This window comes from Artibeus jamaicensis, unplaced genomic scaffold (assembly GCF_021234435.1).
Source record: "Artibeus jamaicensis isolate MK-2021 breed Jamaican fruit bat unplaced genomic scaffold, CSHL_Jam_final contig_2259, whole genome shotgun sequence".
In the NCBI taxonomy this organism is placed as follows: domain Eukaryota; kingdom Metazoa; phylum Chordata; class Mammalia; order Chiroptera; family Phyllostomidae; genus Artibeus; species Artibeus jamaicensis.
The window spans coordinates 7,144,539-7,171,797 of record NW_026521468.1 but is presented as its reverse complement, the minus strand read 5'-3'; the positions used below and the strand labels follow the sequence as shown (position 1 = coordinate 7,171,797).

Sequence of the window (27,259 nt, the reverse complement as noted above, 5' to 3'; positions counted from 1 at the left end):
TGCATTTTCACGTGGGCTTCCCGGCAGGTCACCGGGCACTGACCCGCGGCACTGCCGGCCGCCGTGTGCTGTACCCCTCACTGTTCGTGGGCCGGTGCCTCCAGCCTGGAGGAAGGGCCCTGTGCCTTTAAGACAGCCCTCCTTTGTGTGCGCTGTAGTGGGGGGCACATTTCAGCCCTGGGTTCCTGCCCACTGGTGAAATCTGCAGAGCAACATTTAAATAAAGAAACAAACAGAAGCTTCCCTTGTGAGGCTTTTCTATTCACAGCCGAGCACAGTGGCCCCTTGTTGTGGGCACTTTCATCTCCTTCGTTAAATCAGAGCCTGCGAGGGGACAGCGGGGGCCAACAGCGGCGTCCCAGTCCCAGTGCCCTGAGCAGGACACCTTGTAGACGAGCCCCTGGGCCTGGGGCCCCTCCGGCTCTGCTCTGTGTCCTCTGTGCGTGGGCTGCGCCCCCCGCCATCGCCATTCTTTGAGCGAGAAGAGGGCTCAGCTGCCTTCCCGGCACAGAAGCGTGGCCACAGCACGTGGCAGTCATCAGGGGAGGGGTGTCGCCGCTCTGCCATCTGGCCCGTCTGCCCATCTTCCGCAGTGTGACCCGCACAGCCACACGGGAAGCCCTGGCCTGGTCGGGTGCCCTTCCCCGGGCCCCGCGCTCCGCCCCCACCGGGGCCAAGGGTGGAGTGGACGTGGCTGCCTGAGGCCCAGCTCCTGCGGCCGCCAGGGCCCTGCCTGCCCCCAGCCCGAGCTCGGACTCTGCTGTCTCCCCACGTGACGCGTTTCGTCGTGGAGGTGGTTCCCCGGGGGGCAGTGTGAGGAGGCAGGTGTGATGCTGCGTCCGCGTAAGTTGAAGCAGAGGAAGACACGCTAGTTCAATACTGGAATTTTTCTCATCTCAGAGCGAAATTCCATTAGAAAGATGAGATCTAACGGTCTATAGAATCTGCTTTTTGAAAAAGTTTTAGATGACTTTTTTGAACCAGAAGGGAAGCAGCACCCCACTTCATAGTGATCCCCCGTGAGAGGGAGACGCAGTTGGCGGACTGTGGGTCGGGGTCAGGGCACGTCAGATGGAGGGAGCGCCGCCCCACCCGCGGGTAGGCCAGAGCCAGTTCCCGGTCACCGCTGGGGCCCTGCAGGCCTGTCTTCCCCGTGACCGCTTGGCCACGTTTTTGTCTCTGTTTGGAAGTGTGGTGGCACCTGAACACGCCATTCAAGCCGGTGGCTGGAAGCTCACCTCCCGTGACCTCACCCTCAGACCCGCCCCCAGGAGCAGCCGCTGCCCACTCCCCTCATCGTCATACCTCCCACAGGTGCTGCCAAGGTCACCGTCAGTGTTCACCCGTCACAGGTCACGCCGTCAAAGTCAGGGGCTGGCTCTTAACCCTGGGTTTCGAGTCCGCGATCTCATACCTCCCACCTCCCTCCCTAAGAGGGAGCCCGGGGCCCTACTTGCCTGCCTCGTTTGCTCTGTGACCTGGGGCAGCCTCTGGGCCATGTCTGCTGGTTGACCCTGGAGTTACCTTGCACACCGCACACGACAAGGACTGCCTGCTGATGGCCTGGAGCCTGGGCCCTGTGAGAGCTCCCTCTGCTGGGAGCTGTCCCTGCCCCGGAGTGGTCCCTCCGGTGATGGGCCTTGCTCACACCAGCCCGGTCCTTCTGTTCTGGCCTGGAGTTTCCAGTGTGGAGTGAGGAGACTGGCCCCTCAGGGCGCACAGGGTCCGGGCACACCAGCACCTCACACTTTGGGTCCGCCTTTCATCAGCCTCCTGCTGAGGGCCTCCGGCTCGCCCCAAGCCCTGTCTGTGGCTTCAGAATCAAAGCCCTGCTGGTCATTCCCTGCAGAGTAGCTATTAACAAGGGGGTATCACCTCAAAAGTTCAAAACCATGTTGTGTTAGGATGAGAACTTGTCTTCTGGAACCTCCGGAAATTAGCATCTTTGGGGACACCCAGCGCTGGTGGACCAGAAGTGTCCCCCTGTCCGTGAAGTGCAGAGCCACCAGAGCGAATCAGGTGTGCTTGCCCCAGAACAGGGCGAGCCTCTCCGGCGGGCGTGCGGTTTCCCACGGGGGGTTGCTCCGATGCAGCTGGTGTGCTGTCGGTCTGACCTTCTCCCGAGACTAACGCTCACGCCGGAGTTCTCAGGGCCAAGTGCAGCAGGGCCCCGCTGGGACACAGAGCTGTCCGTGGGCTGCAGCTCCGTCCTAGCCCTGAGAGCCACGCAGGAGAAGTACCCGTGGAGCTCACCCATAGAGGGGCGTTAGCTTTGACACCGCCACGCGTGGGGCAGCTGGGCGGCGATGTCAGATGCTTTCGGTGGGCCTTGGGGTGTGGAAGGCACTTGGCTGGAGAAAGGGGAGGAAAGACGGCATGAAAAGAGCGACCCCCGCGGCCGACTTCACGGCGGCCTGTTGTTTCTACCCTTCGTTGTCTCACGCGGTGTTTACGGACTGTTTGGGGGAAGGCACCGCCCCTCGGCTGAGTGGACGCGGTCTCAGGGCTGCCGGTCAGCGGGCGCCCTGCCGGCTCTCAGGAGAGCGGCCCCAGCTCAGTCTGCCCAGGAGAGATGGGGGAGCGTGGGTGCGGCGGTCCTTTCTGGTGGCACCCCTGGGGTCAACTAAAATGACAGCTCTCACAAGTCGTGAGTCCGGTGTGTGAGCAGTTCAGAACCTCAGCAAGGAGAGACTGCTGTTCTGTGTGCAGTCAGGCGTGTGCGCAGCGTGCTCCTGCCGGCTCACCGCCCCCGGCGCTGACCTCCTGGCCTGCCTAGATGTCAGGCCCTGGCGGGGGCGGAGCCAACACGCTCCTGCTGGGCACCAGACAGGGTTCAGGCCATCGGCTCTCGGACTCCGTCTGCACAGCGCCGATGGGGGGTGGCACCCCCACTTTGCTGGGGATGCAGCGTGGCCCGAGCCAAGCAGGCCCAGCGCCCGTGCGGCGAGCTGCCTGGTGTGTGGTGGGCGAGGGCCGGGCCTGCCTGGCACCAGTGCTCCACATTCCCGGGGCCCCGAGGCTCCCAGCAGGGTCGGAGGGCACAAGCTCATTTCAAAACATCGTTCAGACCTGGTGGCAGGTGTGAGGCCTTGAGACAGGTCCCCAGAGTCCAGCAGTGTTCTCAGCTGGGGGCGTGTCCTGGTAGTTTCTCCTCTGCACGTGCAGCCCCCCCCCTTGCCCTCCGGGGAGGCGCACACAGCCTTTGTGCTCTGCAGTGGTCCGTCCCCTTGCCGCCTGAGGTGTCACAGATGGCACTCCACGTTGGGGCTGGACTCGGAGGGAGCCGAGGTCAAAGGGGTTGGCCGACCAGCCCCGCCCCCTGTCTCCTTTTCCTTTGACGCGTCTGGTGGCCTCTGGACTTCACTTACGTTTTGACAGGATGAAACCTTCTAACCTCTTCTCTTTCCATGCAGTCCCCAGTGACCTGACTGTGGAGGAGCGTCAGGAGCTGGAGAACATTCGGCGCAGGAAGCAGGAGCTGCTGGCCGACATTCAGGTAGGGGCCGCCAGGTGCCCGGGTGCAGGCGTCCTCTGCAGAGTGTGTTGGAGTGGTCGCCCAGTGGGTGGGGGTTGGGGCTCAGAGGTTTGTGGCCTGTGCGCTCCACCAGCCGGTCAGTGGTCAGAGGCAGCGCCGCCTTCGGGCTCCAGGCTCCAGACCCCGGGCCTCGGGTGAGGGTGTGACTGAGCACAGGGCCGGCCCACGTGCAGCAACTCGGACGAGTGGCGTCCCAGGCCCAAGTTTCAGCTCCTGGCCCTGCAGTTCCGCCCTCTGGAGGGTAGGATGGGAACGCCTGCCGTGGCCGAGTGAGTTCCTGGTTGTGCAGGACCTGGCGGGGCTGCTGGTCACACAGATGTGTCGTCAGCCATAAATGCCAGTCAGGGCCAGCAGGCTTCGTGGGACGAAAGTCTCCGGAGCCGCTAGCTGGGCTCTTTCCCCCGAGGCAGCAGGCGTTCCTCTGGGGTTCTCCGTGAGATACTTGGGAGCTTGGGCGCAAGGGGGCGCCCTGGCAGGCACCCCGTGCTGCGGTGTGCAGAGGAAGTCGGAGCTGCTGTGGTGCCGGCTTCTGGGCACTGTGGTCACTTGCCCTGATGCTTCCACTGCTGTGTCCCTGGTGGATTCGGGGAGAGGGAGCCCCTTGTGGTGACAGTCCACACCGACATGCGAGGGCGGGAGGGAGGCGGGAAGCAGGCCCCTGGCTGGCATCCTATCTCCACTGCTGTTTGGCAGCTGCGTTGGCCTGCAGGCACCTCAGGGGAGGATGGGTAGGGGGCTTGCGGGGCCTCCTGGGGGTCAGTAGGTGCCTCTCACCTTGGTGTCCACTTTTACTATTGGGAGGAGGTCAACATTTGTGCACTAGAAGAGCTTTTCAAAGTGTTTTACATTTTTTTTGTTTGTCTGATTTCACTTCATTTTGTTTTTCGTTGGAAGGAGTTCCATGGGATTTCAGAGGCTTTGACCTGATGCGCACCCTCCTCTCTAGTGACCGTGCACTGTCTGTTTTGCAGAGGCTGAAGGATGAGATAGCAGAAGTAGCCAACGAGATCGAAAACCTGGGGTCCACAGAAGAAAGGTGAGCCTGTCACTCTGGTGCTTTTGAGGAGAAAAGTGTGTCTTCTGCATGTTTCCTCGTGCACACGTATGGAGCCGTCCTTGCTGCCTGCCACCCTTTGGTGCAGGGCTCATGGCTGAGCCGGCTGCTGCGGTGGCAGGAAGGTTGGACCGAGGGGCGTGGCGGGCTGCAGCACCTCCCGCGCCCTCCGTGCACTGCGTCTGGGAGCCCGTCTGGGAGCCGGCTGGGCCTGGGGCCACCAGAGCTTGTTCCTGCCGCCCCAGCCGCTAGGAGGGCAGGGCCCGTAGAAACGGACAGTGCGGAGCAGCAGGGAGCAGCTGCGGGTGGTTGTCCTTCTAACCGCGCGGGCGCTGAGAGCGGGGCTGTGAACGGGGCTCCCAGACCATTTGCCGGCTGCTTAATGGGCAGGGGGGCCCCTCTGGTTCACACACGAATCTGTGTTCCTGAGCCCGGCCCCTGACTCCGTGGGGCCTCCAGGCGAGTGTGGGCGGGGCTGTTGGCACGGAGGCTGCCTGTGTCCCGGGCAGCGGCGGCTCCTGGCTGCCGGTCCGTGCTGTCGGCGTCAGGGCGCAGCTTCCCTTTCGTTCTCGGAAACTTGCAGCTTAAAGGAAACGGACAGTTGGAGTGCAGCAGAACTGAAGTGTCTGCCCTGATAAAAGATACTGTTGAAAGGCACAAACAGGCAAGCTACAGATGAGGCAAAAATATTTGCAGTGTCTGCATTTGAGGATTTGTAGCCAGAATATATAGTATATAAAGAACACATGCAGTTAAAAAAAATGACAGCACAAATAAAAAATGGGCAAAACACTTGAAAAGACCCTTTGTAAGTGGAGCCCCACGTACAGTAGACCCGTGAAAATGCCCACTGTCACCAGTCATGAGAGGACGCCGTCCCGCCCCACAGGGCAGAACAGCTGGTGGGCCCCGTGCTGGGGAGGCTGGCGAGAGCCAGGCAGACGCCGTGCGGCTCCCAGCAGTGCCATCCGGGCACCGCCCTCGAGAGAAAGGAGGCCTGCCCGTGGGTGGCTCGTGCGGAGTGGCGAGGCAGCGTCTGCCAGCAGGCGGAGGGGCGAACGGGGAGGGGACCGGTTGCTGACGCGCACAGCGTCCACTCCGGGCTGAGGAGGGTGCCGGCTGTGGGGCAGCTGCACACCTCAGCTTACGGAACGTCATCCTAGGGCACGCGGAAATGGGACTAGGTGAGGTGAGTTACAAGTTAATGCAGTTCAAAAACGCCTGCGCAAGAAAGCACCGGGAGCAGAAGGGGCACCTGAGCGTGGGTCCGGCGGAGACTCCACCTGCGCCTCCCCGGGCAGACCCCCCGGAAGCCCCTGCTGTGCTGCACGCACGTGGGAGCCGGGTCCTGAAGCAGCTCTGGCGGTTGTTTCGCAGGAAGAACATGCAGAGGAACAAGCAGGTGGCCATGGGCAGGAAGAAATTTAACATGGACCCTAAGAAGGTAGGAGAAGAGGACATGTGGAGCCACGGGCCTGGGCTGGGCCCGCTGGTCTCGGCTCTCGTGACACACTGCCCTCCGTGGGCGCCTCTGTGTCCAGAGCCCCTCTACCCTGCCCCCATGCCCCTCGCCTCCCTTTCCGGACGTTTCTGGGGTGGGCACCCTCAGCATCGCCGCTGTGCTTTTCAGGGGATCCAGTTCCTCATCGAGAACGACCTGCTGCAGAACACCTGCGAAGACATCGCCCAGTTCCTGTACAAGGGCGAGGGCCTCAACAAGACGGCCATTGGGGACTACCTGGGGGAGCGGTGAGCCCAGGGACGCTGGGGGCAGGGCGGGGCGTCGGGGGTCACATGGGGAAGCTTCAGAGCGCTGAGTTCTTCCTCCTCCTGGATTTTATTTATTTACTGTTAGAGAGGTGAAGGGAAGGAGAGAGGGAGGGAGGGAGGTAAGCAGGCTAACGCTCAGCCCGCTGAGCCACGCCAGCCAGGGCCAGAACGCCGAATTCTTCATGAGAGTTTGTCCCGAGGCAGCAGCGCCCACATGGGTGGCTTGGCCCTGGGGACAGTGGCCAGTGTGCAGGGGCCGGAGTGCGGGGAGATGGGCCTTCTGCCCTGGGTGGGGTCCCGAGCCCACAGGACTCGGCGTGGGGAACCGCCGGCGGGAGCTGGGGAAGCCTGGGTTCTCGGTGCCTGACACCCGCCGCCCCCGCCCGCACCTCGCTTCTCTCGACAGAGACGAGTTCAACATCCAGGTTCTTCACGCGTTCGTGGGCCTGCACGAGTTCACCGACCTCAACCTCGTCCAGGCCTTACGGTGAGTGAGTGAGTGAGCCAGTGACGGGGGTGAGCAGGGTGAGCGCCTGCTCGGGCGGGGGAGGCAGGTCTTCGGGTGCCGGCCCCTGGGGCATTCCAGCCGGAGTTACTCCGGCCCCCGGGGGCAGAGGGTGCGGAGCGGCCCCAAGGCGCGCTGTGCAGAGCTCTTCCTCGGGCTTTTCACTGCCTCTCTCGAATCGGGCGTGTGTTTAAATTCTGGAGTCTTTTCTGGTTTTTAGTTATGGAAGGCTCTGATTTGTGGCCCCAGACTAGGAAGTGGGTGGTCGCGCCGTCCGTTGAGAAGGCGAGGAGACCAGTGTTTCACCGAGTCCATGGCCTCCTGCCTCGGGGAAGCCGTCATTCTGGGCTCTTCCTGCCGTGGCGTGAGAGGTGGTGCCAGTCTGTGCGGTCGCATGGACGGGGGACCTGGTGCGCACTGGCCCTGCTGGCCACTGTCCCCACTCTGGTGGCCAGTCCTTTTCTTGCACCTGGTCTTGTTTTCTGAAGGGCAGAGTTCACGAAGGGAGAACCGCATCCCTGTTTCCGTCCGTGTGCTTTTCTGAGGGGAGGCCCGCCCTTCCGACCAGGAAAACGCTCGTTTTCTGCTGGTCCCCGGACGTCCTCCCTGTGAATGGGAGAGTAGTGCTCGGTGGCGATCCGAACCGGGTGGTCCTCACACAGCCCAGCCCTGAGGGTGTCCCCGTGCCCTTGGGCAGAAGGATCGCCACGAGAGTGAAGAGTCAGGGAGGGGGCACCGCACCCCCAGCCCTGCGACACAGCCACCTTGGTCCCACAGGCAGTTCCTGTGGAGCTTCCGGCTGCCGGGAGAGGCCCAGAAGATCGACCGGATGATGGAGGCGTTCGCCCAGCGGTACTGCCAGTGCAACCCCGGGGTGTTCCAGTCCACGGGTAGGCGGCTGGCACCGCAGCACTTCCCGGGGGGGGGGGGGCCCGGCCTGGGGACGTGCACTCTGACGGCAGTGACAGCAGCAGCGGGAGGGGACCGCCGGAGTCCAGTCGTGAGGAGTGGAAAGTAACGTGCGAATCATCAAGTTATGTAACTTAGAACTCATGTTTTTACAGAGTTTATTGATATAGGGAAATGCTAATAAGATTAGCAAAAAGCAGGATTCCAAACCATGTGTCGGCTCTGGCTCCAGTGGGGCGGCCACGTGCCAGTGGGGCGCAGGAGCAGGGCACAGGCTGCAGGGGCCGCGAGGGAGCGGGGTGTAGGCGACTTCTGCTTTCTTCTTCTCCGGACACTGGTTTTCCCAGTTCCCTGCAGGGCACCGTCTGTCACTGTCAGAGACAGCGAGCCCCTGGCGCCCGGACGCTGGTTTGTCACCTTGCTCTCTCCAGCAGCGTGTGCGGCTGCTCCGTGAGGGGTTCCCAGCTCTAGGCCTAGACTGCACCGGGCACTTCCCCTTCTGCCGCGGACGTTTCTGATTGTCCCTCCCCCTTCTAGACACGTGCTATGTCCTCTCGTTCGCCATCATCATGCTGAACACCAGCCTGCACAACCCCAACGTCAAAGACAAGCCCACGGTGGAGAGGTTCATCGCCATGAACCGGGGGATCAATGACGGCGGGGACCTGCCCGAGGAGCTGCTACGGGTGAGTGCGCGCGTGGACCCCCAGTGGGGCGCAGGGCCTGGGCTTCTCTCTTGCTGGGGCGTGTGCGTCCCCTTTGGAAGTGGGTGTTGCAGGTCGGGCTGCTTTCTGCCCGTCCTGGGTCTTCCACCAGGCCTCCCACTTGTTCTGAAGACGGGAGCCCAGTCCTTAGTGCATCCAGGAGCGCTTGATGCAGGCGGGGGCGGGGGGGGGCAGGGGTTGGGCGGTGGAGGGAGGGAGGTGCCTCGGGGGCCAGAGACATGCAGGGCTCCTGTCACCCAGAATCTCTACGAGAGCATAAAAAACGAGCCTTTCAAAATCCCCGAAGACGACGGGAATGACCTCACTCACACTTTCTTCAACCCAGACCGCGAAGGCTGGCTCCTGAAGCTTGGTAAGTGACGCCCTGGTGTGGGGCCCCCCGGACACCTAGAGCAGGTGTGCACGCTTGCACACACGTGCCCCCACTGTGAGGGCACGGGGGCGCCGCGGCACCGTGGAGGGGCTTTGGTGTGAAGTCACACTGTGGCTGCAAGAGCCACCTCCAGAAAGGAAGTGAAAGCCAGCAGCACCCCCAGGGGACGTTAGAGACATGTGGGGCAGACTTCACTCCGCCACGGAAATTGCCCGCGTGCGTTTGCACGCCACGTGTCCGCTCTGGAAGTGATGGCCTGGTCCTCTTCCCACCCCGCCCCGCCCCTCTTCCTCACGGGCAGGGCCTGCTGCATCCATCTCTCCACCTCCCATCGCACAGGTGTGCACCCCGCGCCCGCCCCTCCAGTGCATCATCATGCTCGCACCTGGCTCCCACAGGCCGCATGCATGGCGCACCGCGACCCGGCTGCCGCGCCACCCGCAGCCCCTCCTCCTCCCCTTCCCAGGCCTGGTCAGTCCTGCTGGTGGTTCTGTTCACCCCGAAAGATCAGAAAGTCCTCTTCCCGTGGGCCAGAGTGGGCTTGTGGGGCTGAGACTTGTGCCCTGAAGGTGCTCAAGTAACCAAGAGAAGGAGGATAGTGGGGCTTCCGCGACATCCCTGTCCACACACAGTGACAGCCCCTGCATCCCGGACACACAGGAGTGTCGGTCTTTGGGCTGTTGAGAGGGTTTCCCTTCGGCCTCTCATAGCGTGGGTCCCATGGCGTCAGGCTGCCAGCCAGCCTGTCCCTCCTGCACCACTTCAGCCGCTGGGCAGGGGTCAGAGCCCTGCCCCTGGCTGTGACCAACACAGCTCTGCCTTGTCCCGACACAGACGGTCTGCATTTCCTGTGGGAGGGAGGCCTGCGTCCCTGGTGACCTAGCCCATAAAGTGAGGCCTCACCGGTTAGGATTTTAAGCTGATGAATTAGCCGACATTCCATCTACATTTAAGCCAGTGGAATCCAAGTTACTAACCGCAGAGGCGGCCACTGTGCTTGAGTCTTCAGTGCCAAGTGGCTCGAGTTTAATGGGGGCCTGCTGGAAACTGAGCAAGAGCACCCGGGTTTGCAGCGACGCCTCCCAGCGAAGTGTGTTGAAGCACTGGTGCGGAGGGGTGGCATGCTCGTGTTGACAGCCCAATGCTGAAATTAGAACATTGGGAGACTCTCTTGGTTTTTGCACCAGGACATGCAAATTCATGAGATTTCCCGTAATTTTAAACAGAATTTAACTAAGCGTGGGGCCCGATTTTTTGATCACTGTGTTCCTTTTGCCCAGCCCCCACCAAACTATCCTGACACCTGTGCTGCTCAGGGCAGGGACCCCGGGCGCACACAGCTGCAGGCCGTGCTCTCCGGGGTGTGCGCACACTTTCCAAAGGGCGGGCAGCTGACAGAAGGCCGTGACTGTCCCTCCGAGTAGGTGTCGTGTGACCGAACGGATGGCAGCTCTGTGAGAACTCAGTTGCAGCATCCTCAGGGCCAAGTTCTGTAGCACCTTAGCCAGCCAGCCTTGACCCTTGACCCCTGACCCCATGGGCTACAGCTGATGAGCCCCTCCCTCCAGCCTCACCCCAGGCAGCCGGGAATGACTGATGCCTTGCACTTGGAGACTGAGGAGCCGGGTTGGATTTCTTTGTTTTAATTTTCTTTTCTCCCTCATTTGTATGTTTCCATGATTTTGGCTCTCCTTTTCCCCGCCCCAAACTCCAGGAGGTACGTAACCCCCGCCCTGCTCGCTCGCCCCGCCCAGGCCTCTGTGACGCTACAGCTTCTTCTTTTATTGTTTTTGGTCATTTTCTTTTTAATTGCTGGTGGTAGTGTTGATGCTGCTTCTAACCTCTCGTACAGTCCCTAAGGAACTGGCCAGGGTCCAGAGCCGCCGTCACCGTTCCCCGTGTAGGCGTGGTGCACGGCGGCCACACGGCGGGGCTCGGGGCTGAGAACACGCACCTCCCCATGCAGACAGCGCCCGCCCAGCTGTCTCTCGGTTACTGGCCGGAGAACACGCTCCGTCTCAGTTGACACTGTGAACTCAGAAGTAATTTCCAGGGTGGAGGAGAGGAGGAAGGCGTTCTGACCTCCTGCAGCCGCCACTTCTGGTCCGTGGTGAGCGGACAGGTCTGGGTCACGCGGCTTGGGAGACGTTGACCTTTTCACAGAAAGGAGATGGTGTTTCCTACGCAGAGAGCGCTGCCAAGTAGAACTTTTTTTTAGAAAAGACAAAAATCAAAAACTCCTCCTGGAAGTCCCTTTGCTTCATTTCCCAGGTGTTTGGGGAGAGCATTCAGACTTCAGCCCTGTGTTTGTCCCTCCTCTTCGACTCAGTGAGTCACCGTTAGCCACCCCGCATCAGCCTCAGTTGCGTGGCTCAGATCCACTCTGCAGTCGCTGAGCTGGGGACACGAGATTTCCCAGGCGAGGAAATCAGCTGTCGGCTTAAGCCCGACTTGGGCAAAACGGCCCAGAGGAAGAAGCCCCTCCCAAATGGTGACGTGCATTAAAACATCTGGGGACCGGCAGGTTGTTCCCGCCCCAAAGGCCTCTGGCCTAGTCCACCTTGGGTTCAGGGGCCCTGAGGAGGAGGTGGCCCTGTGAGTTCCACAGGGACTGTCCTAGGCGCGCAATGACCTGTCTGCTTGCTTCGTGTCTGTGTTTCCTTCCCCACGGAAGCGCCCCTCTGGGGCCGCAGCGATGCTTCTGGTGGAGACCCTGCAGCACCGCGGGCGGTCGGGGACAGCAAGCTTCCTCAGCCGGGGGCGGCGTCCAGCTCTGCTTTTCCTGCCAGACTCCCTCCCATCCTGCTCTGTCATCAACCATTCCCATGACTTCCTGAGCCTGGGCGCTCGGGCGGCCCTGCCCCCAGGGGAGTGCGTGGTCACCGGCGGGGGAGCAGTGTTCTGGGGGCTGAGCCCTGGGTGGGGATGGAGGCCCTAGAAGGGGAAGAGCCGAGTTCTCGACCCCAAAATGGGGAGCGGGGTTCTTTTTATGTCAAAACGGCTGCAGTTCTAAGTAAACTGCTTGTGTCCCGTCTCATTCATTTCGCTCCGCCCTGCTCCCTGCTTCCCACATGCATGTCGTCTCCATCCGTGGTCCCTCGAACCCGTGCCTTCGGGGGGGGGCGCACGTGCTCCAGGGGCCGTCACGCCGCAGCGGGGAGAGTCAGTCTGCAGGGCACCGGCCAGGCCTGGCGGGGGCCGGGTGTGCTTGCTGCGCACACCCTTCCGTGACTAGGGTTGGTGCCGGGCCGCACCTGGGCCTTGGCCGTCCACCTCTGAACCTCCCGAGAGTCCAGGCACCACATGCTCCGGACACTAGGACGGGGACTGAAGCCACACGCTTCGCTGCCTGCCGCTTCTCGCAGGGCCCCCACACCGGCCCTCTCGGGCGGGCGCACAGGCGTGCCCTGGCGGCTGGAGCGCGCCCTTCAGAGCCGCCTGCCCTGTGGGATGAGGCAGGAGGGGAGGTGTGACCAGGGTCCCACTGTGTAGATGGCCCGGCGGCCCCCCCTCTGCAGGCCGAAGCTCAGCCAAGGAGCCGCGCCGCCTGGGCAGTGAAACACACAATGTGGATGCCCCTGCCCCCGGCCCGGGGCCGCCGCGTACTGTGCACGGCTCTCGGCCCAGAGCTTCCCCTTGACCCGCCGTGCGCAGAGGAAGGGGAGGTCGCGATGCTCTCATTCGAGTGGGTCACGGCCGGGCTCCCTCCTCAGCGTCCATCTCGCAGGAACTTCAGGCCCTTCCACCCCCCACCGTGCTTTCCCTTCAGCGGAGAATTATCAGAAGGACTCAGGGAAGTGTCCCCGGCTCACAGCTGCCACTCGCACTCAGGTGGCCCCTCGTCTGGCTGTCCCTGTTAGGTTTTCCAGGGAGAGGCCCGGGGTGCAGCAGGCCCGGGAGGGTCCCTCATCCCAGTAAACCCTCCCGAGGCAGGGCTCGGGGACGTTCTGGCTCTAGGACACTGGCCCAGAAGCCTAAAGCCAGGGTGGGTGCGTTCCTGGTGCCCAGGAGGGCGCAGTCACACGTCCGAAGGAAGCCACGGGTTGGATGGAGATGGGACCACAGCGTCCTTTCTCCCACTTCCTCGCTGGCCCCTCTGACGACGCTCCATGCAGCGGGGTGGCGGGCCCGGCATTGCAGCCTGCACCAGGGGCTGGCCCTCTCCCCCCCCCTTTTTTTTTGTTTGCCCATTTCCACCAAGAGAGGCTCTCCAGCCATGTCAGATGTCACAGCCCGCCCCCAGTGTCCCGGGTGCCCCTCACCACGGCCCTGCTCTCAGCCTGCTCTCATCCGCTTCCCGGGTCATCTCCAGGGGCCGCCTGACTTGCTTGCTCTGCTCATACCCACAGACTTTCACTCCGTGAAAGGCGCTTCTGTCTGGCTCTGTGTCTTGTTACCGATGTGAACCCTGCCATGCTCTCCGTGTCTGCCCGGTGCCCTGCCCTCGCTTCCTCCCCTCGCACAGAGAGGAGCTGCGTGCCACGGGCCCACCTCGTCCCCCACCCCCAACGACACGCGTGTCTCTCTGCTCCGTAGGCGGCAGGGTAAAGACCTGGAAGAGGCGCTGGTTCATTCTGACTGACAACTGCCTGTACTACTTCGAATACACCACGGTGAGCACCCCGCGCAGCCCCCGGCCAGGGGTGGGCTCGGGCTCCGCTTCTGAGGCGGCAGGGAGACCCCAGGCTTGTCCACATCGCCAGGGCCGGGAAGAGGGTTTAGGGGAGGAGAAGGACTGAGGCCCCAGAACTGGGAGCCCTGGAGGTGTGGAGTGCCTTGCCCACGTCCCGGTCAGGCCTGGGCCCAGAGGAGGCAGGAGAGAGGTGGGTGCGCGTTGCTGCAGAAACAGGGTTAGGAGCTGGGCAAGAAGGGGTGAACTTGGATCGGTTGCCAAGGAAGGGTGTGTGGCCTGTGGGAGGGAGGTGACACTAAGCACAACCTGGGGGCTTCGGACGTCCCGGGGCAGTGGAGATGCTGAGTCATTTGATTCAGAAGAGGCGGCCGCCGGGAAGTGTGTGACGGGTGAGGACGCGGGCTGGAGTGGGGAGCGCTGGAGGTTGTCCGGGGCTGGGCGCTGGCACGCCGTCGAGCCGGAAGCCGTGTCGGTTTTATTCGCTGGGAAAGGGCTCAGACCCGGGTTCCGTCTGAGTCCCTTTTGCAGGAAGAGCCCACGAGGGTAAAGCCCTGCTGGCAGAGCACGTGGAGGGCCCGGAACGGCCGCTGGCTCCCGCGCACCGCCCTCCCCGGTCCCCTGGACAGCAGGGCCCACAGCTGCACCCCGCCTGCAGTTGGTCCCCGTGGGCAGGGAGCGGGGAGGCTGCGCTTGGTCCCGCCCGTCTTCACTGGCTGAGAGTTGTCCCGCTGGGGACTCGGGGCTTCCCTACTGCGTGTGTGGCGTCCAAAGCGGGCTGGTGCTAAGACACGTGGCCGGAGCCCTGGTAACCGGGCGGGGCCAGGGCCCAGGACATGGCGCCCACCCTGCCCATTGCCACTCGGGGGCCAGCGGGTTTCTGCTGTCTCCACACCTCAGCCCCTCACCAGTGCGGCCGTCCCCAGGACAGGGCCAGGTTTGCAGCGGCGGCTCAAGCTTGGTCACCACTCCAAGTGCCGTTTGCAGTGGCTCTCGGTGACTCACTGCTGCTTACCTCTGCACCTGGCGCATTGCTTTTCTGGTGTCCAGGTCCTTTCAAGTGTCAGAGAACTTCCACGCCCTGCTGTGTATGGTGTGCAGTTTTTTGCCCGAGTGTTGGAAGGAAAGATAAGGGTGTGCACTGTGCACGGTGTCGTGACCCCGTGCGACGCACACAGGGTGTGGGTGTGCATCATGCACAGCAAACACACAAGCTTCCAATGCACCGAACAGTAAGAACATAGATGCCCCGTTTCACACTGCAGGACGCTACTCCTACGAGCAGTTCGACGGCTTTCTTCCTCCCTCCCCCACCCGGGGTGTCTCTTTCCCTAAAGACATCTACACTGGGGAGGTCCTTAGAGTCTCGTCTGAACTTCCGGCGCTGGTGTCTGGGTCAGAAACATACGGGCTCCCACAGAACCTGCCCTGAGTGCCAGGGCGGTCTCCCTAGTAACTCAGTGGGGCCCCGGAACCTCCCGGTTCCTCGAGGCCCAGCAGCGGCATCACTGAGCCCTGCTCCGAGGCACGCCCGCCCCCGTGGGGCTGTGGGGCGCAGCAGGAGCCCTCGGGGGTCCCATGGTAGGCGGGAACTTCCACACGGCTCCGGGACAGAAGGAAGTTCCAGTAGAAGGGATGGGAACAGCGAGTGGAACAGGAGCCGGAACAGGACCAGGGCGCTGCGGGGAACTCGGCAGCCAGGCCAGCCCGTGGCCTCAGCGTGGGACAGGCACACGGGCAGGCTTCTCCCCTCTTCCTCTTTCCCGTGCTGGCGTCCTCGCTGTGGCGGAGAGGAAGTCAGTGATGACAAAACGGGGCTCCCTCTCTGCAACACCCAGCGGGGCTCCCGGCCGAGTACTTGCTGGGGAAACTGCCCGTGGAGGGCGCCTGCAAGCACCCCGCCCTCCCCGGGCAGACCCGTGACCTCTGCGTCGGGCGGGGGCAGTCCCGGGGCACAGTCAGAGCCGGGGGTCTGGGAGGCCCCGCCCCTCCACTCACTTTTCCTCCTGAGACTGTGGAAGTTTCCAGAATACAAGATACCCAGCCCTCCTGGAGTCTCAGGCCTGAAACAATGAATACCAAAGCTACATCTTCAGAGTGTAACTACTTAATTATAACTTACTTACGAAGAAGTAAGGTACAACTTTGAGGGTTAGAACAGACCACTGACACATGCGGTAATCCCTCCCACAGAGGAAAGGCTGGAGGGGGCAGCAGCGGTCCAGGAGGCTGCAGCTGGGAGAGCCGAGGTGGGGGGCTGGGTGGGGGAGGGCAGGCAGGCAGACAAAAAAGGAAAAACCCAGTAATAAACAAAACTCACAGGCGCAGACTGCAGCATGGTGATGACTGGGGGGGGGGGGGGGGGGCAGGGCGGGCAGAGAGGGTTTGGCGGTGCACGGTGGTGGGAGGAGACTGGACTCAGGCTGATGAGTGTAACGTAACACAATGTAACATGTGGCTGACCTGGTATCGAATTGTACCCCTGAAACCTAGATAAGTGTATTAGCCAGTGCCACCCCAACAAATTCAATAAAATAAAAGCGCAACGGGAACATTTAGGGACAAGGTAACGGCATGGAGGACAGGTAAAAATGAGCCCAGTACCAGAATAATTGCACCTGCAAAGACAGCAGATTATTGGCCCAAAAAGGAGGAGAAACTGACCTGCAGGTCCAAAGAGTGCCTGGCGTCTCAGGCCCATCTGCACGGGAAGCCGGCTCCAGGGCTTAGCCCTGCCGAACTGGTGAGTTGGGGCCAAGTCTTTGGCCGAGGCTGGCTGGACGTCGGGGACAGGGAGGTCAAGACTGGCGTCTGATGTGTGTAGGCACCTGTGCGGCAGTGACCCCTGTGAGCCAGGAAGCCCTGGAGGAGGGCCTGGCCATGCCCAGGCAGGAGGTGACGAACTGGGGCGACCTGTGGTGCAGCTGTCGTCCCTGGCACTGGGGCACCTAGGACCAGACTAGGGTCTTTCGGGGCAGCTGACTCGGAACCGAGGCTTAAAAGATGAGCAGGGCCCGGGCAGAGAGGTGTGCGTTTTCTGTGCGAAGGGCTCACCTGTTCTGTCCCGAGGACCAGTCGCTCTCACGGGGCATCTGTCAGACCCCTGGGCGTGCTCCTCGCAAAGGTCCGTGGTGATGGAGACTTGGGTTGGCACCTGGACAGCACTCTGCGTTTCCTGCCGCTGCTTTTGTTTGAGAGTATCTGGCGTGGGCCCGGCTGAGTTGGGAGGAGGTGGGAGGAGGTGGGTGGTCCAGGGTGAGTCCTATAACGGGTGTGGTGTGTGCGCAGACCGAGCCCTGAGGCCTCTCCCTTGAGGCCGTCTGTGATGGTCTCTGTGATGGTCTCTGTGATGGTCTCTTGTAGGACAAGGAGCCCCGGGGGATCATCCCTTTGGAGAATCTGAGCATCCGGGAGGTGGAGGACTCCAAAAAGCCAGTGAGTACTGTTTGGTGACTCAGGACCAAAGGGGTGGGCGTGGCAGTTCTTTGAAGAGGATTAAAGTACGAAGGTTTCCTTACAAGTAAAACAGAAGTGCCCCGTCGTACCTAGAACCTCAGTGGCGCCCGCCACTGACCCTCACCCCAGAGGGGCAGAACCGCCCCTCTTGAGAGGGCAGCCCCAGCAGCCTCACGATCCGGCTCCCTGTCTCAGGAGCTCCGGGGCCCTGCGAGTGTCGTCCCCACATCTGGGAGCGTTGTGGTCTCGCTGGCTCACTGCGGGGGCGTCTCTGCCACCAGCTGGCGGCACACGGTCCCCGTTCCCGGTCTGCGGAGCTCACCTCCAGGCTCTGCCCTGCAGGGCCCCGCTGCCTGTGCTTCAGGGAGGTGGCGGGAGGGGCTTTGGGGACCTGAGCGCCGCTCGTCCTTGGTCACAGCGCTCTCGGCCCCGGGTGACCACCCCCTCTGGTTCTCAGAACTGCTTCGAGCTGTACATCCCGGACAACAAGGACCAGGTCATCAAGGCCTGCAAGACGGAGGCCGACGGGCGCGTGGTGGAGGGGAACCACACCGTGTACCGCATCTCCGCCCCGACGCCCGAAGAGAAGGGCGAGTGGATCAAGTGCATCAGGTACGTGCTGCCCGCACCCTGGGGCCACGGGTCTCTCAGGTGCCGTCCTCTGTCGAGGGCACCGCCAGCCCCAATCGCGCTCCTCGAGGTAAATTTGCAGGGATGCTGGGTGGCGACTCGCAAGTCGCTTTCCAGTGAGTGTGCTCCTGACCCTTACGGTCTCAGATCCGGGCGTCCCAGAGGGGGCGGAGTGCGAGGGGCGGGAGCCCCTGGCCCCCCTCGGGGGAGGCAGGTCTCATTTTCCCAGCAGCAGCCCTGCTCAGTGGCTGCCCCACCCAACGGCGGTGGTAATCATTGTGTCCCCTCACTCCCGAACCTGGGGGACGCTGTGGGTCCAGGCCCAGATGAGGACCTGAGACCCCCAGAGGGAAAGGATTCTGCTGGGCGCAGGGTCCTGCTGTGGGGGAGGCTGTCCCGGAGGACGGCCAGGTGTAAACGGAGCTGCAGGCCTGCACCCCATTGGGCTGGGGCCTCGGGGAAGCCTGTCTAGGTTGCCACTGAGCCCCAGTGCGCATCTGCTCGTAGCAATGCAGCGCCATGCCCTCTGGGGTGTGTCCTCGCTCTCCGCAGCCAGCGGGTGCTCCTGGCTGTTCCCTCAGCGTCAGCCCTGGAGACCGGGGAGGCTGCACTGCCCACGTGGCCGGGGGCCCTGAAGAACTTGCTTGCCCCTCAAGGCCACAGCCTGCCCAGGGGCCAAGCATTGTGTGGTGTGTGTTCTGCGGGGGACCCCCTCCTACAGCTGGTGCCATCTTCTGGCCAGCTAAGCAGTGAGCGAACGGCAGCCCCTCGTAACTCAAGAGGCCCCCTGAGGACGCACTTTGGGTACTGCCCAGTTCTGGTGTCCCCAAGGAGCCCTGGGGGCGTCCCCTAAACCCTGTCACTGGGGAACGGGTGCCAGTCCCCTCTCGGGAGTGGTGGTCTCGTGGGCCAGGGCAGCCCTTGAGCCACCTGCACCTGGACGTGGCTGCTCCCGAAACACAGAGCTGGTGCCAGAACGTGCGACCGCAGCTTGCCGGACCGTTGAGCGTGGTGAATGCAGGGGCAGTGTGGCAGGCGAGGCCCGCTCTCCAGGCCCTGCGCTGGTTCCATGGGGCTGCTGCTCGCAGGGGCTCGGTGACGGTGGAGGGCCCAGTCCCAGGGCCCAGTCCAGGGGCAGCGGCACAGGGACTCAAGGGACACGGTGCGGCCGTGTGGCCCCCAGACCGCGGGCATGCGGCTCCCATCAGACACCCGCTGCCATAGGGGGCTCAGCACCCCGCCTGCGCTCTCCCAGGACAGGCCGCGGCTGGAAGCGCATGTTGTTCTCTGTCCTTGTCCTGTCACCTGACCATGTGTCTCTTCTTGGGCCATTGTGCGGCCTCGGACTGGGGCCCTTACAGGGGCACCCGAGCGAGTGGGGCTTGGGCCCAGCGCCACGGGGCAGCCCTGTCCCCGGGGTCTCGGTGGCCCCGGCCCTCAGCTGTCCCGTCTCCCTTTCTGTGTTCCAGAGCGGCCATCAGCAGGGACCCTTTCTACGAGATGCTGGCTGCGAGGAAGAAGAAGGTGTCCTCCACGAAGAGGCACTGAGCTGCGTGCGGAGCGGCCCCGCCCGGAGCAGGAGCGCCTGCCCTGGATTCCTAGAGACTCGCTTCAGCTTTTGCCATGTTCTTCAGTGGGCGACGGGCAGGTGGCTCCCACTGGGGCGAGGGACCTGGCGTCGCTGCTGCGGGCAGCGCCTTCTCTCTGCCAGGACAGAGCTCCTGCCGCAGAGCCGCCACGCAGGTCTTTGCTCCACCCGGTGGCTGAGCCGGGGTGGGGGCAGCATGTGCTGGGTGCTTCCCCGGAAGCCGTGGCCCTGCCCTGGAAGCCCCTGGGTCTCTGCAGCGCTGCAGGCTGAGCGCGGGAGGAGGAGCCACGTTCTATAAAGATATATTTTTGTTTTTTAAGAGCAGAACTGTAGAGCAGAGCCCCAACACGCACCCCGCCCGTCTGCAGTGGGAGGCTGCCCCCCCGGCGGCTCCGAGGGAGCCGGCCCCGGGCCCTGTGGGCGCCTGGGAGGGCCAGGGGGCAACAAGGACTTGGACCTGACACGGGGTCTGCGGCAGGGACAGAGCCCCCTAGACGCGTGTTGCTCTTCTCTCAGAATCCACACCCGGAGGGCTTTAGAACAGAAAGCACTTTTCTGAGCTAAATACCTAGTAACCAAAACTGTGAGGCAGGTGCCCAGCAGAGGCTCGGGCGGCCTGACTGTTCTTCTCTGGTCTTGCTTCCCGCTCACCAAGCTCCTCGTTTTAGAGGAAGGGGCGGGTCTTCCTGCTCAGCTGGGCTTCAGCTTGTTCTGCCTCAGCACCGCTTCCCTGGGCCCCCTGCCCCTGGGTGCCTCTGGTGGTGACCTGGCAGGGGAGGGGCCTCACCTGCTCCACGGGGGCAGGCGGAGCAGGGGGTGGGAAGGCCGGCCCACGCCATGGCTTCAGTTTAGCTGTCCCTTCAGACGTGTGAGTGGGCCCTGCCCTCTGCCCTGCGGTGTGCAGGGAGCCAGGAAACAGCCTCGTCCTGCCGTGCTCTCAGGGACTCTCGGGGCGCTCCTGTCACCCGTCCAGGCCAGGCCCCCGAGGAGGGGGCGGCGGGCTGGCCTCTCCCTGGGCAGTGGGCTGGCTCCCCGCCTTCAGGGTAGGTGGGCATCTCTGGAAATAGCTTTCCTAAAAGGGACTGGGGGGTGTCCTGGGGACTCTCTGGGGTCCCTCCCCACTTCCTGCAGGTCCTGCCTGGAGTAGCTTCGGGCATGTTTCTGCCGGAGCTCGTGCAGGCGCCCAGGGTCCGGGCTGGAAGCCTGAGCCTTCTGGGTGGTGTCGGGCCCCGCCCAGACGGAGGGACCTGGTCAGTATTAGTCTATTTATCAGAGGTGTAAATGATCCATGTGTAGTTTTTCTCCTGTTAGATTATTTTGTATTTGTTTAAAAAAAGTTTTGTCAAAATATAAAGAAATGGCTGAAAGCAAAGCTGTTGACAGGGTTTTTAAAGAATTATAATTATTATTCCAGTTTTTGTTTGGTTGGGTTTTTTGCCTTGTAAACTGGCACCAAGGGGCTGCAGCAAATAAACTCCAATCTGCCCAAAGCGTGTGGTGGCCTGTGGACTCTGTCGCCCGGCGGGGAGCAAGGCGGGCACATCGTGTGCTGGCGCCTGAAACCTAGTGATTGCGTGGGGAGGGGTTTTAGAGGGAAGGGAAGGAGAAAGAGAATCATCAGGGTGTGGTCGCCTCTTGTGCGCCCCCCACTGGGGACCTGGTCCACAACCCAGGCATGTGCCCTGACTGGGAATCGAACCTGCGACAGTGTTTATTCCAGTGAGCCACACCAGGCAGGGCTGCCGCCTTGTAAAGAAGAAACAAATGGCAGCCACCCAACTTCAAGTGAAGGTTAAGACCTGTGCCTTCTGCCATTTTGCGCACGTTTCGCCTTCCAGTGCCCGGAGGGCGACACAGTGAGACGACGCAGGCAGAGCGGCCCCTCCGCGTGGCCGCCCAGGGGCAGGGAGCGGCCCGGCCCTGGTCCGCCAGCCCCCCAGCAGCAGCAGGCCCCCCTCTGCTTCTGGCTTCCAGCCCCCGGCCCTGTGCCCGCCTCCCTTCCAGCGAGCTCTGCAGTTCTCCCGGACGGCACACCGGTCTCTGCTTCGATGCCAAGCTTAACGACATTTCTTTTCAGTTTCCTCCGGTCTTTGGAAGAAGGGACCCCTTCCCTGCCTGCCTCCCTTGGGTCTTTGCCACTTTTCCTCTTGTGCGAGTCCTTAAATCTCCTTCCCCACTGATTCCTTCAAACTACGAAAGGGTCCAAGTCTCGCATTTGCAAAATAATCCCTTAAGCTCAGGAAGGAGCCTGGATGTCCGCTCCTGCCCCTCGCGTCCAGAATTGTACTCAAGGTTCTCAGTGCCAACCAGGTGAGAAAAAGAAAGACAACTTCCAGGTAGGAAAGGAAGAAGTCAAACCAACTATGTTTACAGGTGACATTACCCCGTATTTATGAAATGTGACATAATCTACAAAAAACCTACTAGAACTAATGAATGAGTTCAAGGTTTCAGGGTACGAGATCCATATACAAGAGTCCCTTTTCCAACTTGGAAGCAATGAACAACCCCAAAATGAAGAAAATTTCATTTACAATACCACTGGAGACTCAACTACCTAGGAATCCATTTTTTTAAGCCTACGATGTACACAACTATTGTCCAAACATCACTGAAAGAAGCTGAAGAGGTCTCACATGGAAGGACCCAGTATTTGTGGACTGGAAGAGGACAGTGCTCTCCAAATTCATCTACGGACTTCACACAGTCCCTGCTGAAGTCCCCGCCGGCTCCTAGAAATGGAAGGTTCCTATCCTGACATTCACAGGAAAGGGAAAGGCGTCAGGAATAGCCAAAACTATCCGGAAAAAGAGCAAAGTTGGAGGATTTCCTGATTTCCAGACTCACCACGATCAAGACAGGGCTGCTGGTGCAAGGACAGACAGACCAGTGGAACAGAACTGAGAGCCCAGAAATGAACCTGTATGTTTATGGGTGGTTGGTTCTAGGCCACGGTTCCCGGGGGTCGGGGGGTGAATGCTCTTCAACAAACGGTACTGGGGTAACTAAATACAGGCAACAAGGATGAAGTTGACCCTCACCTCACACCACCTGCAACAGTCGACATGGACCAAAACCTGGGTATTAAGAGCCCAGACAGTAAACCGCGAAGAAAACCGGTAGGAATCTTCCTGACCCTGGATCGGGCAGCAGCCATGGACATGTTCCGAAAAGGGCAAACCGGACTTCACCAAAATTAAACGTGTCTGTGCTTTGAAGTCCACTGTCAGGAGAGAGAAACCACAGGGTGGGAGGGAAATATTTGCAGGTCCTTTGCTGGGCAGGAGTCCGGCAGGCAGCAGGCATGAAGAACTCAGAACCCGACAGTAGGAAGACAGGATGTGTTTTGAGTAGGTGTTTCTCCAGAGGAGACGTACTGGTGGCCGGGAAGCACTTGAACCGGTGCTCGACATCATCGGTCACCGGGAAATGGAACTCAAAACCGCCGTGAGGGACCAGCCCACCAGGATGGCTGCCCGCCACCGGAGAGAGAGACATGAGTGTTGGCGAGGGTGTGGAGCAGCGGGAGCCTCCGAGGCTCGACCGGTCGCCGTGGAAGGTTCGGCAGCTCCTCAGAAAGCTCAGTGTGGAGGCCCCGTGTGACCAAAGCTGTGCTCCTGGGTGTGTTCCCAAGAGAACGGAAAACGTGTCCCACTTGCCCATGAGTGTTCATAGCAGTGTGACGTACAACGAAAATGTGGAAACAACCCGGATGTCCGTCAGCTGATGTATGGGCAAACGGACTTAGTCGTCTGCACACAGTGGGGTATCAGCGCACAGTGGGACATCAGCACACAGTGGGACGTTAGGTGGCCATAGAAAGGCATGGAGCCCAGATTTGGCCTACAAGTGGCTCAACCTCGAAGACATGCTGAGTGACAGAAATGAGTCCACATTTTGTGTGATTCTGGTCATACGAAATGTCTAGAAAAGGCAAATCTGTGGAGACAGAAAGTAGACAAGTGGTTGTTGGGGGCTGGAGAAGCTGGGGGGTGGGAGCGACTGCTCTTGGGCGCAGTTTCCTTTGGGGTGCTGAGAATGTTCTGGAGGTGGGGGTGATGGCCGTGTAGCACCGGGCGTACACGCAGAGCCTCGTGCACGGCGCACTCGGGTGAAGTCCGGGATGAGAGAGTTACAGCTCAGTTCCACGGCAGATGACGTTGCTCCCAGCGGTTTCACTGTCTCTCAAACCGCGGCTCCCGGACCCGCGTCGGGAACGCGTGAGACGTGCGCAGTGTCATTCCCCTGCTGGGCCTGACGTCGTTTGCCAAGTTCCGGGGGGACTTCGGGTGCTCGCAGACATCGGAGAACACCGCCTTCCACCACGGTTCTGCTTCCCTTCACTGCTGGACCGTGTGTGAGTGAGCCAGCAAGTGAGACAGCTTTACTGAGGCACCCTCACGGACCCTGTGTGTTGCACACACAGAGTGTGCAACCCAGTGGTTTTGGTGTGCTCACGCAGTTTGTTCGGCCGTGAGCACAGGCTGGCCTGTCAGTGCGCACACGGTCACGCACACCTGCACCGGACGCCAGAGCGTGTCCGGCACGGGAGACGGGAGGGGTTACAGCCGAGGCTGCCCGGTCTGCTCTCATGCCTCCCAGCGCTTCCCAGTGCGTTTTGGGAAACCTGCCTGCCTGTTCCTGCTTTGGTCACGTTTGTCCAAGACAGACCTGGCCTGCATTACTGGGGACAGAGGGACAGAGAGGATGGATGACACATGATCCAAACACTTCACTGCAGTGGAAGTCAGAAATCATAATAAAGTCATTCCTTTTTTTAAAGAGGAAATTCACGAATAACGTAGGGACAAAACTTCAGAAGTCCCCAGAATAGCCCAGCGTTGGCCTGCTACACACTTGGTTGTGTGCCCTTCGAGAGCCAGGCCATGTTTCCAGTGTCGTAGTTTGCACAGGGGACTTGCAGACACGAGGCACTCCAGACACGCAGGGCGGCTCCCCGGGCTGGCTCCGCGGTGCGGCCACGGCCTTCGTGCCTTGGCCAACTCCGGCCTCTCACTGGGACGGAAGGGACAGCCGTGGGCCCAGAATGCAGTGTCCACCTCTCAGTTCGGGGTCGAGCTTCCTGGTGGGTCAACGAGGCAGAACGGCCCTTCCCTAGATTGTCCTGGGAGCAGACGTCAAGAGTTTCACATTCTGTTCCCTCTCAGATTGTGCTGGGGACCCAAGGTTTGGGGGACACCCTCTGGCCACCTGAGGGCGCTGCCAGAGAATGACTTTTCTCAGGACTGGGCGGTAGCAGATGACGTGGAAATGGGGTCACAAGTCCCGTCGCTGCCTTTATGATGACGACGTGATTCCGGGCAACTCGGTCAGAGAAAGGGAAGTGACTCAGCATTCCAGAGGCTCCTGGTGTCCCTTGATGTGTCTCCGTGGCAGGGCCACCTGTGATCACCCGTGACCGCCAGGCTCCACCTGCACGCCCGCCTGCCGGGATGAGCAGCAGAGGGGACCCTCCTGTGAGCCAGAGACCTCAGTCACTGTGGGCTCGTCACTTGTGACAAAGGCCCTACGTGAACACAGACATCGATGACAGTAAAACCCAGGACAGGGCAGGTGCCAGGTGGGTGAGGTGGGCAGGAACCGTGTCCTTTCTGCTCAGTTTTCCCGTGAGCCTAAAACTGCTCCACAAAATAAAGTCTGCGAAAGGGGTCCCCCAGGGGGCTGAACCTGCAGCGCCGGCTGGCCCGGCACATCTACACCAGAGACTAAATGGGTGGGTCCCGACCAAGCGCCCCCTATCAGCCCCAGGGACCACTGGGGTCCCGCCGGGTCCTGGGAAACGGTCAGCCCTGCCTGTCACACCAGTTAGCACTGTGCCGCCCCCAGCTGGTCCGTGTGTCCGGGGCTGTCCTGGAAGCCACCCTTGGACAAAGACGCAGAAGACAGGGACGGCTGAGATTCAGTTCCTGACGGATTCAGGGACAGCAGCCGGACTGAAGGGGACATGCCTTGGGCGATAAATGCCCCAGACCTGTGAGGGGTGGCAGGGAAGGCCCCTCTGTGCTTCCGTGCCCCGCCCCCCCCCACAACTCTAGGAGTCTCGGCAGGCGGAGGCAGCCCTGTCACGGGGCAATGAATGTCCTTGGGGAACATTCGGAGACAGGCTGCGTCAAACCGCAGGCAGGAAATTTCATTTCCAGACCATGTGTGGATTCTTTTCTCCTGACTCATTATGTTCAGAGTTCATTTTCAAACAGAGCAGAGAAGCCCCTCCAGCCGAGTCCAGGCCCCCAGGCCGTGTGTGCCTCTCCCCGTCCCTGGACATCAGAGGCGAACCGGAGTGTGGTCAGCGACACTGTGGAGTGTGCAGGACATCGGGGAAGCCCAGTCGGGGTCCTCAGGCTCCGCCGCTATCTCGGGGTTCAGACACCCCCAGCAGCAGGCAGTTCCCATCCTGGAGATGTTTTCCCAGTGTGAGCTGTTGTGAACTAAGTTGGCAAGGAGACCATTCCATAGCATGGTTTGGTTTTAACAGTCCAAGGAAAGGGGGTCTTTTGTCCTTTTAGGGAAGAAATAGTTGCTATTTCCAGGTCTCCTGGAGCACAGCTGATGTTTTGGAAACCCTTGGAGGGGCCGTGGGCATCCTACAGCCTGGCTTTGAGCCCCCTCCCCCCATAGAACGTACACCTCTGGTCACGTGGTGAGCAGCCGGCCTGAGAAAAGGACCCTAGGCGCTGGGCCTGGACGCGGGCCACACGGCCAGGACTGACCAGCGGGCTGGCCAGGCCCTCTCCTGCAAGAACCGCAAGGGAGCTCCCGGATCTGTCCTTTCGGGGACAGTCAGCAGGAAGGAGCCCACCAGCAAGGGCTCTGATCCGACAGCGCCGAGTCTGGAGTCCCCGGGTGCTGGGACGCACCTGCCCACGGCCCGAGTTCCTCATTGTGTCGTTAGCGGCCGTCCTGCCCGATGGGCCAAGGGCAGCAAGCCTCACCCCTGAGGGGCCCTGATTCCCCCAGACTAGGAGGGGCCGGAGTCTTCGAAACCCCGGGGCTGTAGGCCCCGCCCCTGTGTCCCTGCCTGGATGCCTGGGCAGGAGGACAAAGGCCACGCTCCTCCCCTCCCCTCTGCCGGGAACTCGGCCTGAGCGTGTGTGGCGGAGAGGCGGGGGGCAGAGTAACAGAAGTAGGACGCGTGTGCTGGGGGAGTGACGAGACCCAGATGGCCCAGACTCCCGCCATCTGCCAGCATCCCCAGCAGGGACAATTGTCCTGACATTGTAGTTAATGACGGGTCATGTCTGTCCTGAAACTCGCCTTCCAAGTCAACTCAGCAGGGCTCCCCGGGGACGGGAGGTTGGGGACGAGCCCTGGCCCTTGATGCCAGAGCAGAGGAAGGGAGTGAGTGGCATGTCCCAGCTGGGGCCCCCGCCCTGGGCAGGTGACAGCTGCCATCAGCCACCCGTGGCTGGGCCTGGACCCGGTTTCCACCCCCTCAGAGCCGTCCCCGGGGGCTCGCAGGGTCTGCCACAACGTGGGCGGTGGAGTCTCAGCGAAAGGCTTGTCCTGCCACCTGGAAAACGGGTCCTTCTCTGTTCCCTTCGTGTGGTGGGGCCTCAGGGGTGACCTGCCGGGAGGCAGGGAGGTGGCCTTTTTCATGTGGCTCAGGAGTCTCCTCCACGCCAGACAGAGCATCTGCCCAGGGCTCCCGGCTCCCCGCCAGGTCCACAGTGTCACCCTCCGTGTTTGACCTTCAGTGACACAGGACACAGAGCTGGCGAATGTGGCTCTGGATGGGGGTGGACCCGTGAAGACCGTGACTGAGGGTTTCAGGCTGTTCCGGGGGAGCGACGGGATGTAAAGGGAGGCAGGTTCTGTGGTCCAGGGGTGGGGCCCGCGGGGCCGGACGGGGTTAAGCGGAGCCCCTCACAGCTGGGCTTCGGGGAGCTCTGTCCCCAGGTGACAGTCAGCGGGGGCCTGGCCGAGTTCTGGGCTGGCCGTGCTCACCGAGGGCGGGCTCCTGCAGGGGGGGGCGGGGACTGACACTGGCTCCGTGGTGTAGCCACCGTCCACTTCCCCGTCTGAGACTTCGCCTGCCCCAATCTCCCCGAGGACTAATGACGTTG

General features: G+C 61.7%; 1 protein-coding gene across 2 annotated transcripts in view; it reads left to right on the top strand.

The window, feature by feature from the left end:
- The window catches only part of CYTH1 (cytohesin 1), a 62,973-nt gene extending 42,297 nt beyond the window's left edge, over positions 1-20,676 (top strand). The window contains exons 2-13 of one of the 2 annotated variants that reach the window (XM_037158069.2): positions 3,414-3,496; positions 4,507-4,571; positions 5,967-6,033; positions 6,220-6,338; positions 6,766-6,846; positions 7,642-7,754; positions 8,311-8,459; positions 8,739-8,851; positions 13,406-13,484; positions 16,865-16,936; positions 17,415-17,569; positions 19,057-20,676. In XM_037158069.2, the coding sequence (XP_037013964.2) occupies positions 3,414-3,496; positions 4,507-4,571; positions 5,967-6,033; positions 6,220-6,338; positions 6,766-6,846; positions 7,642-7,754; positions 8,311-8,459; positions 8,739-8,851; positions 13,406-13,484; positions 16,865-16,936; positions 17,415-17,569; positions 19,057-19,135 (1,175 nt within the window). In that variant the 3' untranslated portion in view covers positions 19,136-20,676. The remainder of the gene's footprint in view (positions 1-3,413; positions 3,497-4,506; positions 4,572-5,966; positions 6,034-6,219; positions 6,339-6,765; positions 6,847-7,641; positions 7,755-8,310; positions 8,460-8,738; positions 8,852-13,405; positions 13,485-16,864; positions 16,937-17,414; positions 17,570-19,056) is intronic. The other variant, XM_037158068.2, reaches the window with a different exon arrangement.
- The last annotated feature ends 6,583 nt before the right edge of the window (positions 20,677-27,259 follow it).